This window comes from Pyxicephalus adspersus, chromosome 11 (assembly GCF_032062135.1).
Source record: "Pyxicephalus adspersus chromosome 11, UCB_Pads_2.0, whole genome shotgun sequence".
Classification (NCBI taxonomy): Eukaryota; Metazoa; Chordata; class Amphibia; order Anura; family Pyxicephalidae; genus Pyxicephalus; species Pyxicephalus adspersus.
Genome location: NC_092868.1, coordinates 16,680,814 through 16,696,222, shown reverse-complemented (window position 1 = coordinate 16,696,222; position 15,409 = coordinate 16,680,814). Strand labels below are relative to the sequence as shown.

Sequence of the window (15,409 nt, the reverse complement as noted above, 5' to 3'; positions counted from 1 at the left end):
GGGGGGCATCAGAGCGGTCGGCGGACAGCGTGGGAGATGCGGCCAGAGGGGAGGTCTACGTTTGCTTGGAGGGACCCTTAGGAGCCCACTTAAAGGAAGAAGTGCGCGAGCGCATTTTAAAAGGAGAATACATTGATGTTTTCTCTCTGTTGCCGTTAGAGCGTTTTAATGTAGAGAAACAGGCGGGTGAGGGGCGCAAGGAGGAGAGTGAACAGCGCAGATATCGTTTGATACCGCGCACATTTTTTAATTGGCGTTCAGTATACTGGACAGTGTTTTGGGGGAGCGGAAACCTGGGCTGTGCGCAAGTTTGTTTTGTTACCTGGATACTATCAGGGAAGCATACAAACTCTATGGGGGAACAGCATGGCTAAGGTATGACGAACAATTTCGTCAGCACAAAGCAGTGCGTCCTTCCCTGAGGTGGGATCACAAAGACATTTGTCTCTGGATGCGGATTATGTCTTTGGGGAGGTCGGGGAGTGTGCAGTTTTTTCAGGGGGGGGCCGGTGGGTCTCAAGGAGGGGCGTTGCCGGCCGGAAAGAAAAACGGAAATTGCTGGTTGTACAATGAGGGGTCTTGTAAGTTCGGGGGCACATGCCGGTTTCATCATGAATGCTCAGGGTGTGGAGGGAACCATGGATTGGCAAGGTGCTTCAAGCAAGGAGCGGGCAAAGGAGGCGACGGCAGTGGAAAAGGGCAGGACCCCAGTGATTATCGCAAGGATGCGCCCTTTCCTCCGTAAGTATCCCAATAGAGTGGCGGCGCAGATATTGGAGGTGGGTTTTGCAGAGGGGTTTCAGATACCTTGCAACTTGGCTGTGATCCCGGCGGAACCCAAGAATTTAAAATCTGCGTTGGAATACCCGGCGGTGGTTTCTGAAAAATTGGAGAAGGAGGTGAGTTTGGGGAGGATGAGTGGGCCTTTTCGGAAACCACCGCTGGAAGGTTTGGTGATCTCCCCGTTGGGTTTGGTGCCCAAAAAGGAGCCGGGTAAGTTTAGGATTATTCATCATTTATCGTTCCCGCCGGGGGGATCAGTGAATGATGGCATCGATCCTGAATTATGCTCAGTGGCTTACACATCGCTGGATGCGGCAATTAAGTGGGTGCGGCTCTATGGTTCGGGTGCCTTGCTGGCTAAGGCTGACATAGAGGCGGCTTTTCATTTACTGCCGGTGCATCCAGTAGATGTGCGCTTCTTGGGTTGTAAGTGGCAGGGGGAGTATTTCGTGGACAGATGTCTGCCCATGGGATGTTCTATATCATGTTCACTTTTTGAAATGTTTAGTTCATTTTTGGAGTGGGTGGTTAGAACGGTGGCGGGCGTGGATTCAGTCATCCACTATCTGGACGATTTCTTGTTGATTGGGCCGGCGGGTAGTATAGTATGTAGGGTGTTACTGGGGACATTACAGCATGTGGCGGAGCGGTTTGGTGTGCCGCTCACGGAGGACATGACGGAAGGTCCAGGGACCACCATTACATTCCTAGGGATAGAATTGGACTCCCTGGCCATGGAAAGTAGGCTGCCGCTGGACAAATTGAGGGTGTTGCGGGAGGAGGTGGTGTCGGCGTGTGACTGCAAGAAGATGCGGCTGCAGGAGGTGCAGTCTTTGTTGGGTAAGTTAAATTTTGCGTGTAGAGTGGTCAGGATGGGTAGGATTTTTTGTAGGCGGTTGGCGGCAGCCACGGCGGGGGTTCGTCGGCCGGGACACTTTGTGCGCTTGTCTAAAGAAGTGCGGGCTGATTTGCTGGTTTGGAAGGTTTTCTTGGAAGCTTTTAATGGAAAGGCTATGTGGCTGGAAGGGCCAGTGTCGGCCATGGATTTGGAGCTGTTTACGGATGCGGCAGGTTCTACGGGGTTTGGGGCGTATTTTCAAGGAAAATGGTGTGTGGGGTCCTGGCCACAGGAGTGGATGGCGGCTGGTTTGGTAAAGAACCTAGTGGTATTGGAATTGTTTTCTATTGTGGTGGTGGTTGAATTGTGGGGTGAGGCTCTTGCTGGCAAAAAGGTGAGGTTTCATTGTGATAACCTGGGGGTAGTCCATGCTCTTAATAGCCTGTCTGTGTCATCAGCGCCAGCGGTGTGGCTGTTGCGGCATCTGGTGCTGAAATGCCTACAGCATAACATTTATTTGTTTGCGCGTCATATCCCAGGGGTGCACAACATCATTGCTGATGCCTTGTCCCGTTTTCAGTGGGACAGGTTTCGTCTGTTGGCGCCGTGAGCAGATCTGAACGGAGAACACTGTCCGGAGGAGTTGTGGAAGATTGCACTGGACTAATTGGTAATATAATTCGGAGGTCGGTGAGTGAGCGGACGTGGGGGGCTTATTCTGCAGTTTGGTTGGAATGGGAACGGTTAAGTGCGCAGTTGGGGGGTTTGGGGTATGGGATAGAACCGGTACATTTGTTGTTGTTTTGGTTGGCACAGGACTTCTCAAAGGGAGTATCGGTGGCGGTCATCAATAGGAAATTAGCTGGGATGGCCTTTTATTGCAAGTTAAATGGGGAGCGGGATTTTACAAAACTGTTTGTAGTTCGGCAAGCAGTCAAGGGTTACAGGAAGGGTCGGCAGACGGCTGATCTTAGGAGACCGGTATCTTTTGAGTTGTTGCGGGGTTTGCTGTCAGTGTTGGGGAGAGTGTGCACAAGCGGTTATGAGAGATTGCTGTTTAAGGCGGTGTTTGCCTTGGCCTTCTTTGGGGCCATGCGAATCGGGGAATTGGTCAGTCCAGCCAGGAACAAGGTTGGGGGAGTGATGCTCCGGGATGTGCAATGGACGTCGGGCAAGGTAAGTGTACTTATACGGCGATCAAAAACTGATCAAGTGGGGAAAGGTTTTCGGGTACGGCTATTCCAGATGGTTGGATCCCCGGTCTGCCCGGTCTCGGTAGTGGGGGATTTTCTTAGAATTAGGCTGCACAGGGATGGTCTATTGCTAATTCATGAGGATGGGGCCTGTTTGTCCCGTTTTCAGTTTATAGCTGTGTTCCGGAAATGCTTGGGGGTCATGGGGTTAGACCCTGGGGTCTACTCGTCTCATTCCTTTCGGATTGGGGCGGCTACTGAGGCTGCTAGATGGGGTCTGGGGGAAGGGATAATTAAGCAGATTGGCCGGTGGGAATCACGGCCTGGCTTGATTTGGATATTGGGACATTACTTTGTCTGGTGGGGAGCCAAGCGGGCCGAAGTTCGGCCGGATGGTCGGCAGTTGGGGTTTCCCAGAGAGGTGGCTACAGTGCGTTGGCTGGACATTCTGGGAATGTTGTGGAGTAGAGTGGTGCCGGATTTCAGGAGATTTGCGTCGTGGGACCGCCCGCCGGATGTGGTAGTTATCTATGCTGGGGGTAATGATTTGGGACGCAGGTCTATGCGGGAATTGATTAGAGATGTGAAGTTGGATTATTTGAGGTTACAGGTGGAGTTCCCGGGGTTGGTGATTGTGTGGTGCGACATAGTGGCCAGAGCTACGTGGCGGGGAGCAAGATCTGTGGAAAGGTTGAATAAGGCCCGGATAAAAGGTAATAAAGAGGTTGGCAGGTTTGTGGCCCGGAATGGTGGGGTGGTGGTTCGCCACAGGGAGCTGGAGGAGGATACCAGCAGGTTCTTACGTTATGACGGGGTGCATTTAAATGCGGTGGGCATCAATATGTGGTTCCTGGGTCTTCAAGATGGTATTCAAAGAGCTCTTTGGGTGTGGAGGGGCGCTCAGGCGTAAGGTGTCCCGCCTGAAGCGCTGCGGCGGTTGGGGTTTAGGGGGTATGAATCCGGTTGGTAATTGGAAAGGGCAACCCATTGGTAGGGTGCCCATTTAAATGGTATTATGGTGGGGCCCCTGAGGCAGCGCTGGGCGCCTAGGGGCCAGTGTATGGATAAACTATTTTGGTGGAACGGACTCTACCTGGTTCCTAGACCTGCAGCTTGGAGGAGTAAACCGGAGTGTTTTGGTGTTTATAGTGCAATCCTGCACAGTAAATTGGGGTTGTGTTAAAGTTGATGGTGTAAAAGGTATTGGTTGGAAAAAGGTGTTATTAATAAATGTAAAGTATATGTAAGAGTATAATAAGGTTATACATTATTATATATGTTAATGGAAATAATATGTATATTATGTAAATATGGTTATTATTACAAGTATTTATGGTTATTTATGTTGTTATAATAAACGGCTGCTTGCCAGCCAATTTAAACCCAAAGAAGGTGTCTGTGATTTTTGGAGGGTGGTGAGTATTGGCTGGTAGGCATGGGTGATCGAAGTGTGGGAATGTAAAATTGATGTTGGGTGCGGAAAATGTTTTGATGGAAAATTGGTGTTTGGGGTTTTTCTTTAAAGGGGGTGGGGGCGGGAGATCCAAACTACCTAGTCATGATAAATAAAGCCAAATACCTAAGTTATTAAAAATGAAACACAGTAAGAATGACCCTGAGCATTATATGACCAACTACTATCTATCACACAAACCAACCTATACTAAGTAGCCCTACAATGACTTTTCTAAACAGAGTAATTCTATCAATGGCATGGACAGATGCTAATTCTATCCTACTACAGACTAAACATCCATAATGATTAACATATGGTACATAATGTATGGTTTATGAAAACTGTTGTTTATTCACACAAGTGTCAAATATGACATGAATTTTCAGTACTGAACAATTGTACAAGCCCATTGGCCTGGTTAGCCTTGTACAGCAAGTGATATTCCATCAATAATTTACTATATACCTATCTTTACACTAAAAAAACTTATACCCTGCCCCCTAAACGTTAGCCCTTAACTTTAAGATCAGCCATAATGTTATCATAGTTAAATAAAAAATGACACCTTAAATAGGGAAAACATAATTATGATGACATTTTTATGTAACTTTATTAAATAGTTTATTAAATAAGACATAAAAAAAAAAAACTTTTAGTGTCAATGCGTTTCAAATATTTGGCTTCTTCAGGGGTATCTATAAGACGAGTTTATTCTAAAGTCATAAAAGAAACCTAATATTGATATCTGCAGTAATGATATATAGGTATATAGCAAATAATAATAAAAAAAAAGGCAAAATATGTCGGGTCACAAGACGTCGAACAGTATTAAGATGATAGCAGATGTTTTTTGTCTAGTTGCCTAGTCAACACCTCGTGAAGTTGTAATGGGCAGTGGAGGTAATACTTAAATTATTGCACATTATATACTATTTACCCCTTTTTAATACATGTGTTATATTTAGCCTTCAATCCCCTTTTATCACCTTCAATCCCTCTTTATTTACTTAACCTTGCATCGTTATTTAAGGGGTGGCTACTGTTAACGTGAATAAAACAAGATTAGGAGATTCGTGTGCAGGGTATGGTTTGAAGGCTCATGATCTACTAAACAATGCATACAATGACATGGTTTTGCAGTTACAATCACACAGGTCAAGGCAAAGAAAGCATTACACTAACACCTGAGCCTCATCATATTTGAATGATAAAAATAATATCAAAACATTTTTCTATCATACCCATTGTGGAGGAAGGTATTACAAAGGACAATCCATTTATTTTCACATAAAAATAAACCTATAAACATGTTCTATTGGGAAAGTTATTAAGAGCTTAGCTGTGCTAAATTCTTAACACGAAAAAATAATACAGCAAAGCAGAATAGGAAACAGCAAGGTTTGTATCAGATAAAACAGGATTACTTCCCTATTCCTAGGCTGGTAAAATGTGCAATTTAAAAACAGAATTAGAATGTATTAAAATAAACCTCCTGTCACATTTTGCAGCTCCCCAGAGCTTGGTTTAGGAAGCCATAACAGGATAATATCCTCTAGGATTAGATATATATAGATCAGATAAGGGAACCTGATCTTTGCAGAAATTCCGGCCCATGAACTTTAAATGTTGTGCTTGCATCAGTCAGCAACATGAAGACAGGCATGAGCAACGTTAGTCAGACAGTCTGAATGCATCAAGAGTAAAATATATTTAGTAATGCTATTATTGTCTTTCCCTGAAAAAATTTATTTAAACTACTAACTTATGGTATGAAATGCAATCAAAACAATTATGTAGACTTTGCTTTAAAGGCAAAACTTCTAAACCACTTTTTACTAAACTGTAGCTATAGCAGGTGGGTGAGATATGTGAATGTATTAGTTGAAATAATTTAATTATTTTAAGCTATTTTTTTTTTTAATTAATTTAATTTAAATCCCTGTGACTCTGTGACTAGCACGTTTGCCTTGCACTACTAGGTTTGGATCTTGGTCAGGACATTATGTTCCTTTAGTTTGTATGTGCTCTTAGTGTTTGCATGAATTTCTTCTGGGTATAACAAGAACTATGTCTTAATCTCTTATCTCAGTGTAAAGTCAATTTAATGCTTTGCAGCAGTGTCTAACTGAAAGTGAGTGTCACTAATGAAAATCTCTTTAGGCAACACAAATTTGTATATATCCTAGGATTATCACACAATCTGGTTAGCTTGTTACATATGTTAAATTTTTTAGCAGTTGTTCATTTGCAGAACTGATTTCTCTACTTGTTTGACACAAAAGCAAGCACAGAGACAGCACTGGATATGATTAAAAAAAAAAAAAAAAAAAAAAAAAAAAACACCAGATAAATGACAAGGAGCATGCAAAATGTTAAAAATCCCATTCCCAAACTTGGGACAGTGATTATGTTGGCTCATTGAGGAATGCATTCATGTATCCATATTACTAATTAGTGTTCTCATAATTGGCATAAAGAAGAATTAACAAGGAATAGCACTGCTAGTACTAGTCATTTTTAATTATCTAAATACAACTCTCCGGCATTTGACTATGATAGTTTAACTTTTCTGTTAATAAAAATCATAATAATAATGAACAAAAGGGCAAAAAATACAAACACCAAAACGACATTAGATTTTATAATAATTGGCCAAATGGCTCTTTATGAGCAGAAAGAATGGGAGTGTCCATGTTTTATTCAGCTCTCTATGTGCTCCAAGTAGTGCTCATAGCAGGAGATCAGATTACAGTTGAATGTACTACAGAAAATATTCAATTAGAAGACTATGAAGCTCCATCTACTGGCATATACTCTAACCAGAAGAAATATAAAACATAGTTTTCCTTTAAAGCCCAAAACACAAAACAGAATATGCAAACATAAAAAAAAAAAACACAAAATAAATACAAAGCTAACAAAAGTTCTATAAACTTTACTTGAAAAAATTGCTACTTTACTTGAAAATATTACTTTAAAATTGAATATGTAACATTTAAAAGAAATAACAGAAAACCAATGAAGCTAATGGGGCTAATTTCTCCAAGAAAGTAGGTTATCATGGGAATCTGGGTGATCCAGCAAATCTGGAATGGGTTTGGTTGAATTATTACAATTATTACAAGATTGAAAACCTGCTAATAGCAAATTATTTTTAAGAAATTAATTCTAGGTTTGCTTGATTGCCCAGGTTTCCCCATTAAAGTCTCTTTTCCAGTCTTGGAAAGCTTTAATTAATCCGGACATGTATTTGATATATGATATAGCAGTGTTTCCCAACCTTTCTTAGTCGCGGCACATATTTTACAATTAGAAAAATCCCACGGAACACCACCAAAAAGTCAGACACGTAAATTAGCTACCTGCTGCCATCTAGTGGAAGAGTTTTTTTTGGTTCTGCCTATCACTATACATCGCTGGTATAGACAAATGAAGACAAATTTTTTGCAGTAAATAAATCATTTTGGGACTAATTAACTGAAATTGGATAATTTCCCACGGTACACCCGAAGATCTCTCAAGGCACACTAGTGTGCCGCGGAACAGCAGTTGAAAAACACTGTGATATAGCACAAGAAGGAAATCCCATTTATTTCTAAAACCCAAAACTACAAATTTAAATAAACTAACATTTATTCATCAGGGTAGATTATTTCTTCACATGTAAATAAAATGTGTGTGTGTGTGTGTGTGTGTGTGTGTGGGGGGGGGGGGGGGGGGGGGCACATGGTTGCTGGTGTTTAGGCAAAAAATATATTCATTTATTCTTAAAGGTAATGAATATTATTTTATTTATTTTTTTTTACCTTCCTCACCTTCCAATATCTATATTGTCAAAAATCTCTAGTATCACTTACACAGAACTACAAGTAGTCCCCGGGTTACATACGAGTTAGAGACTATATGTTTGTTCTTAAGTTGAATTTGTATGTAAGTAAGTCGGAACAGGTACATTATTTTAATAAATACAATTAATATGTTTGTCTCAACATACTTTGACAACATTATGGAACCTAGACTTAATTAACTTTGGAGCAAGCTGTACTTTGATATGCAAAAAGAAACGACTGCAGATTTTGTCTTGGTCATTAAAGAGTTATAAGAGCTTGCAGAAAAGATCACCCACAACCTCAGCTGTGTTCAGCAAAAGATTTCCTCTGCAAAGTCATGCAAACCGCCTCCCTCCCATCCATCAAGCTTCCATGCTGCACAGGAGCGAGCGGGGAAGCCGTATGTTGGATGTCCTTAACTCGGGGACTACCTGTAACTGTAAATTTTTAAAGCAATTTTTTTAAGTTGCATATATCATAATACAAGCACATGCATTTTATATAACTCTTATATATTGTATGTATTCTTGTGAGATTACAAAGAATGTGACATTTTTTTTCCTAGTTATTTTACAACTATTTACAACTTACCCACAATACGAATGTTTACTGATGCTGTGTCTTCCATTGTCTCAATTTGTACTGACAGATCATATTTTCCTGAATGAGACCGTTCGGAGGATCTTATGAACAAAATGGTGTCCGCTTCAGAATTTCGAATGCTGACTTGTTTTGGATCCAATGGTTGACCATCTTTTGTCCATGTGACTTTTGGTCTTGGTTTTCCCTGTTAAAAGGGTTGTGAAATCACAATATAAAATTTATTTTCAGGAAACTGCAAGTGATGTGTGCTTCATTTAGTGTGCATCAAATCACTGTTTTTTAAATGTCCACAAATGTTGCTAAGTGGACTCTCATTTTTTCATGGTGGACATACTGTGGACCTTAGAGGATCATACAAAATAGATAAATGATGTGGCTTCTGGTATCAAATGCTGTGTTATACCTTTAGCTTAAAGCAGATCTATAACCACAAATCTTACTTTATATGGAAGGGTAGATAACCCTTTTATATAAAGTAAAAATTGTTTTTTGTTTTCAACAAATGCCTTTGAGAAAAAAGACGAAGCCCCTCCCTTTCTGTCTGGGCATGCACAGAAGGAGCTCTTCAGTCATTGAAAAAAAAAAAATGCAGGCATGTGCAGTGACATCGGCACTTTTTGAAAAAATTTTTTACAACAACAGCAGACTACATCACCCGATCTCACGCCTGTGCACTGCACTACCTGATTACAGAGCAGTACGATCATCATCCTATGAGAAAAAAGTGTGGGGAGGAGCTTGTCTACAACTAAACTTCTAACCTTGGACTATATTTTAGAAATACTCCTCTCAACTATATGACAGTGAGATGCTAGAATTACAGGAAATGAAAGAACATGTTAGGAACTACATTAACTGTATAATTTGTTCCATTAAACAATGGTTTTTTGCACTTTCAAAATATAACTCAATATGTCTGTAGAATAGTTAATATTAAACAGCTACAAACATACTAGCACATTCTCATCTTACCTGAAAAGGAATAACTAGGTTGACTTGCTCTCCTACTCTTTTAATATATGTCTGCCTTAGTTGCCGTGGTAGTCTGATTTTGGGTGATTCTGTTGTAAATAAAATAAAACAAATTACAAATACAAAAAAACAACAATGCACAATGTTTTTAATACAGCTTGACTTTTTACATGTGTGTTGTTGCAGAAGCTCAATAACCAGCATACCAAAACATGTACTAAAAGTAGGCTACCAATACCTAGACTATGCATGTAGAATTGGAAAGGCCTGACTTTAGCTTGACCTGATTGTCTGCAAAATTTTGTCAAAGATAGACAGAAAACTAGGATTTTTATGCGGCCAGCAATCCAGCTTTATAAACTTTTAACAAGTTTTTGTAATACTGTATACTAAAAAAGACACACAAAAAATGACAAATCTTTGCTTTTGGTTTCCTACATTTATCCACATACCAAGATCTCACATTACCAACTAGATTTTCAAATTGTACATTTGAAAATGATAGAGTGATACTGTACCATTAACAACTATCATAGAAGTGGAGAGACGGGGACTTAATTTCAGTTATCTTGAGCCACAGAGGGCTATAAGAAGCAATTATCTGCACATATTTGAAATATCCAATGTAGGTGTACAAGTTCCTGAATTGCAACGTTTAGACAGACTGTTCAAGAAGGATTTTGAGGAAACATTAGGCAACTTACGCACAATCTCCCGAATTGTAACTGGTTGCCCAAGTACAGCAGGTTCACTTTTGCCAGCAATGTTCACAGCAGTCACCCGGAACAAAAGTTTTTCTCCTGTTGGCAGACCCTTTGCCGTGTATCCACATCTTTCTACCAGCTCTGTGTTGGCCTCAACCCATTCATCAGCTAAAAGATGTCAAACAGGTGTATTATCAATAAAAGAAACTAATTATACATAAAGATTTAAACAAAAGTTATATTACAAAATTAACCTTATTAGACATTAGTTTCCTTTTTTAAAAGTTGATATAGTGATTCAACCTAGGCTTGCAACTCTCCATAAATGAACAATAGGTCTTGTGGACTAGAGCAAAACTGACAATTTAATTTCCACTAAATTTCTCACAAAGATTTTGGTAAAACACACAAACGTTGATGAGAATGTGAGGATATTGCAATTTATGCTGTTTCAGATGGCCTGAATATGATTTCATTTTACTGGATGCTACAGAAGTTTGTCATTTTACTATGGTCGATGTTTGTATGTAATTCACAAATATTTGACCAGTGTTTTTGATCAGATTTTTTTTAAGCATGACAAAAGAGATTATTAGGATTATTACTGTGATCACTAAATCTGTGGTATATATATATATATTGGTATTAAGGATGAGCAAGAATGCCACTGACATTCTTGTGAAAATTTCCCCAAACTTCCAATGGGTCTGTGAAATTTCGGGGAACCGATTTTGTGAATTCCATTGAAGTCCAGGGTACAGGTTCCCACGCTCCCTAGGTTGATAAGTACAGCCCCGGGAGCGTGGGAAACTGCGGTCACAGCTAATTGGAGGCACGCAAGTGCTTCCAACCAGCTGTGACTGCAGGCGAACTCCAGATAAACTTTCAATGGAGTTTCTCCATTGAGAGTTCATCTGAGTTCAGTTCCCATGGTCACTGTAAAGGTCATTGAACATTTGTTGCTTCCCCCCCCCCATTTAAACCGTCCTTGACGCGTTTCCCCACAAGGGCTTCCTCTGAAGGACATGTTATGATGGATATCTTAATCTCTTTATATCCTATCTGAAATTCATGTTGTAGATTATCTTTTCATCTCCAATAGATTGATAAAACATTAAATCAAATAGAATGTATTTACAGCTGTGTGACCCTTATGTTAATTACATCCTTTCTAATACAAGTCTTCAAACCTGCATGCTTTTATCCTTTTTCTAGAGTTTTCTGTGATTGTAAGTTCAGCAATAGCAATCACTTTTAACTCGTTGGATGTAAACCTTGTGGGTCCCTGCAAGCAGCTCCACACCCTCTTGCTGCTCTTTTTATGCTGATCCAGTCCCCCGTCCCACGTGGCGCTAGATCAAATATTTTAAAATTTCAGTTGCTAAACTGTCAGTCAACAAAGCAAGTTGGTTGAATCACAATCATTGGTTGGTTGATCACAAGCATTAAACAGTCCTTTTTTTAATTAAAAAGTAGAAGGTTATATCATATACCGTTTACTTACATCCTTCTTTGCAGTACTCAATCAAATAACCATCAATTCCTCCAGCTCCAATGCGATCTGGTGGTCTCCATTTTAGTGTGCAAGTGGTGTCTGTGACATCCTCGACTCGCAAATACAAAGGCTCACTGGTAGGAGCTAAAAAATAATTTAGAGAATGGTCAATCAACAACCATAACAAACAAAAACGGGGGTTACATTCCACCTTACCAATACCCTATCAGGAAAGTCCGTACCTATGTGCCATTTACCGCACTATTTATTTTAAACCCACCTTCAAGTGCCTCCCCACACTAGTATTATCCCTATCTCTCTCACCACTAATGCAGGTGCTGTATATGATAAAGGGTGCTATTCGATTAGGAACATGTGGATAGTATTAAAGACAATCATGGCAATAATTTAGAATCAACTTAGATTTAGAATAATTTAGAATACAAGGATAAATTTGACCTGCACATGAAAAATATAGCAATAAAATTAGGAGTTTGGGGACTTTTTGCCCCCAAATCTTTTGATATTACTTTATCATTTTTTGCTATTTGTTAGTTTTTGAGAAAGAACTAATATCAATAATACAATTTCAATTTCAAAGAGTAATGCGATATACCTAGTATTTTAAATATGATAGCACTTAATTTGTGACTATAAAAAGGTCTTGCTTAGATATAGTTCCAATCTTTTCATTAGACAGGTTAGGAAATTATTTTATGTTTATAAAAACTTCAAAAAGCGGGGGGGGCGTGTCTGGCCTGCTCTCAAGATGGCCGTGTTTTGAGAGAGCTCCAAGTCAGCCCGGGCTTTAGCGACGATTTACACAGCAACTTTGGATCTTTGAGTGCTTTATTGATACTCCGAACCTGTCCTGCTTTGGATCAAAATGACGAGACGCAAGAAAGGGAAAACGGAACCTCAGAAACTCTCTTACTATTTTAGGCCGCAACACGCCCGTCAACAACAAAATGGTGACGAACTTTCTTTGCCGATCGCTTCTCCAGCACAAACAACAGGTGAGACTTCACCCTTATTTGATCGTAGCCCACGCTCCACGGGTAGTATTGATGATTCTCCCCGGGTTACCACAGCATCGAACCCTATCTCTCCTGTGTCCCGAGATGACGATCAATATATCCCGGAGCATATTATTAGTAAGAATAATGGTGCGGCCTTATCATTGGAACCTTCTATGGAGATAGACCTGGCACGGTTCCAAGTGGAGGATGCAGTGCTTTCTCCAACAATCATGAAGGAGATGTTATTGTCTTTGAGACATACTATACAGCAAGATCTAAATTCTATGCTTGGCAAAAGGCTGAAGGTTTCAGTTTCAAATTAGGACTCAAAGAAAACCACTTCATAGTAGTCCAATGTTTTATTCCTAATCATTTGTGGGTGATTTTAGATGGGTGTCATGATGGTTTATGTTCGAGGTACCATGACCTTTGACTGAGACAGAGCTTTCTAACATTGGGCAAATTTAGCTCCAAAATACAACCAAGCCTCAATGTTTTACAGTAAGTATAGTGATTTTTTTTTATTTGAAAGCTTTATGTTTTTGGCTGAAGTGATTTGCCAATTAGCAGTTTTGTCTAACTTGTTTAAAGGACATTAGCCCAGAAGCATTGTGGATTGTTAATATGTATTGTAACAAATTCCAATCTGATATTTGGTATGCTGTTTTAGAAGTGAAGCCCTCCTGGATCTTTTTCTATAAGCTATATACAGGTTTCTAAGAAGGAGCAAAAGCAGATATTTGAATTGCTTTACAATTTGCTCATTTCCAGGTACATTGGCAAAATTTGCAATGTTTCATCTGTCATATATATATATAAATATAAATATATAAAACTGAGCTTTTCTGGCCATAAAATATATGCAAGAAAAAGTGCAGTTTGGGTAAACAGTGCTTTGAAAACAGAAAAAAGCTCACAGTGTTTTCTTTGAACCATGTTACTGTTGGTGCTGGTTCTCCAGTGACTGGGACATCAAAGCGCAGTTTGTTTCCGGCCACAACAATAATAGTGTTGACAGGTGTTTCCCCAGTGCAATCAAGGTGAATTTTGGGTGGTTCTATGATAAGAGCATAGATAACAACATCAAAAACTGTAAATTAAAGCTGATCCTTAGGCACATATAAAATTCAAAAGTATATGCAGATTTCAATTCATGAATATGCTTTAATGTTTTCTTGGCTGAAATCAACATATGCTGAAGTCTGTTCAACCAACAGTATTTATTACTCTTGGAGGTGTCAGTGGTGAGATTTTGCTATGACTTCTCAGGTCTATACACTTACAGTAATCTCAAAGGCATCAAAGGCAGAACCACTTAAATCCACATATAATTGAAATATCCTATTTTGGGTTGACTGACCCATTTAAAAACTTCTCAAAGTATTCTACAGATCTGTGAACTTCAGCTTCCAGTTCTGCAAAGTTAGAACACATGGAAATGTCTATTTTTTGAAAAGCAGTATAGTGGCAATATTTAACATAAAGCCCAGGCTTTAGTTTAAATAAGCTAACTATATTCTGGTTGTATCAAAATCAAATGTTGTTGCATGCCTTATTGATTAATTACTTTCTAAATATGAAAATGAGTAAAAATGTATTGTTTGTAAGCAGCTGTTAAGTGGACTCTAGGTCTCTGTGAGGAAGATGTGGTCTCATTTCTAGACCCTTTCATACACTTATGGAGTCTGACTTTATGCTTCCTGATGATTGGGGAGCTCTGCAATTGACTCGACAGGAGGAATGTCTAACCTCTGCACATCACTGCTACCCACTGCTTAGAAATGGATCAACTCAAGAGCATAATAATATCAAATTTAATGCAACTGCACCTGTCATAAATTTAGAATGATCCCAAAAGTGTCTCAAACTAATTTTAAATGCTACAGAATGCACCTAAAAGCATGCTGTATTTGCCTGTCAGTACAAATTCCCACACAATACCCATCATATTTAGAAACCTTCTTACCTTCAAGAGGGACATATTCAATTACGACCTCTGGGAAAAAAAAGAACAGTGTGTCAGTTAGTAAATACACCTATATTATTCACAGTGTACAACTAGCTAATGTAACCAGTCAAAATGCTGGTGTGTGTGCGTGTGTGTTTTTATATATTTTGTGAGGGGTTAAGGTCTTGATCGCATTTGCTGGGGTCAAAGGAGACATCTGATTCATCCAACTCATATCACACCGAGGTATAAGTGTCAAGCTGGCTTGCAGCCAGGTTTATTAAAGGTTGCAAATAAAATAATAAAACAGCAAAAAGAAAACCTTGCCTGTCCGGCACTTACTATAAATTAGACTTTCCTGTCTATCAACTGGAGGGCTTCTCCCTGTCAGCTCCAAACAAAACTTGCAGCAACCTTCAGCTCAGGTCTGAGTTCCCTCACACAGTTCAACTTCCTGTGTCCCCAGGCAGACAGAGACTGACTGAGTTCCTGGCTCTGCTTCATTAATTACCTCGCAGGTGAGTTTTCCACCTGCTACTTCACATAGGAGAGCAAATATACCTCCCTT

General features: G+C 39.9%; 1 protein-coding gene across 1 annotated transcript in view; it reads right to left on the bottom strand.

The window, feature by feature from the left end:
• Positions 1-15,409, bottom strand: part of LOC140341253 (myosin-binding protein C, fast-type-like) — a 72,878-nt gene that overhangs the window by 20,527 nt on the left and 36,942 nt on the right. The window contains exons 17-22 of the mRNA XM_072426824.1: positions 14,860-14,889; positions 13,811-13,950; positions 11,884-12,097; positions 10,380-10,547; positions 9,676-9,764; positions 8,692-8,887 (exon numbers count right to left, since the gene is read on the bottom strand). Of these exons, the coding sequence (XP_072282925.1) occupies positions 8,692-8,887; positions 9,676-9,764; positions 10,380-10,547; positions 11,884-12,097; positions 13,811-13,950; positions 14,860-14,889 (837 nt within the window). The remainder of the gene's footprint in view (positions 1-8,691; positions 8,888-9,675; positions 9,765-10,379; positions 10,548-11,883; positions 12,098-13,810; positions 13,951-14,859; positions 14,890-15,409) is intronic.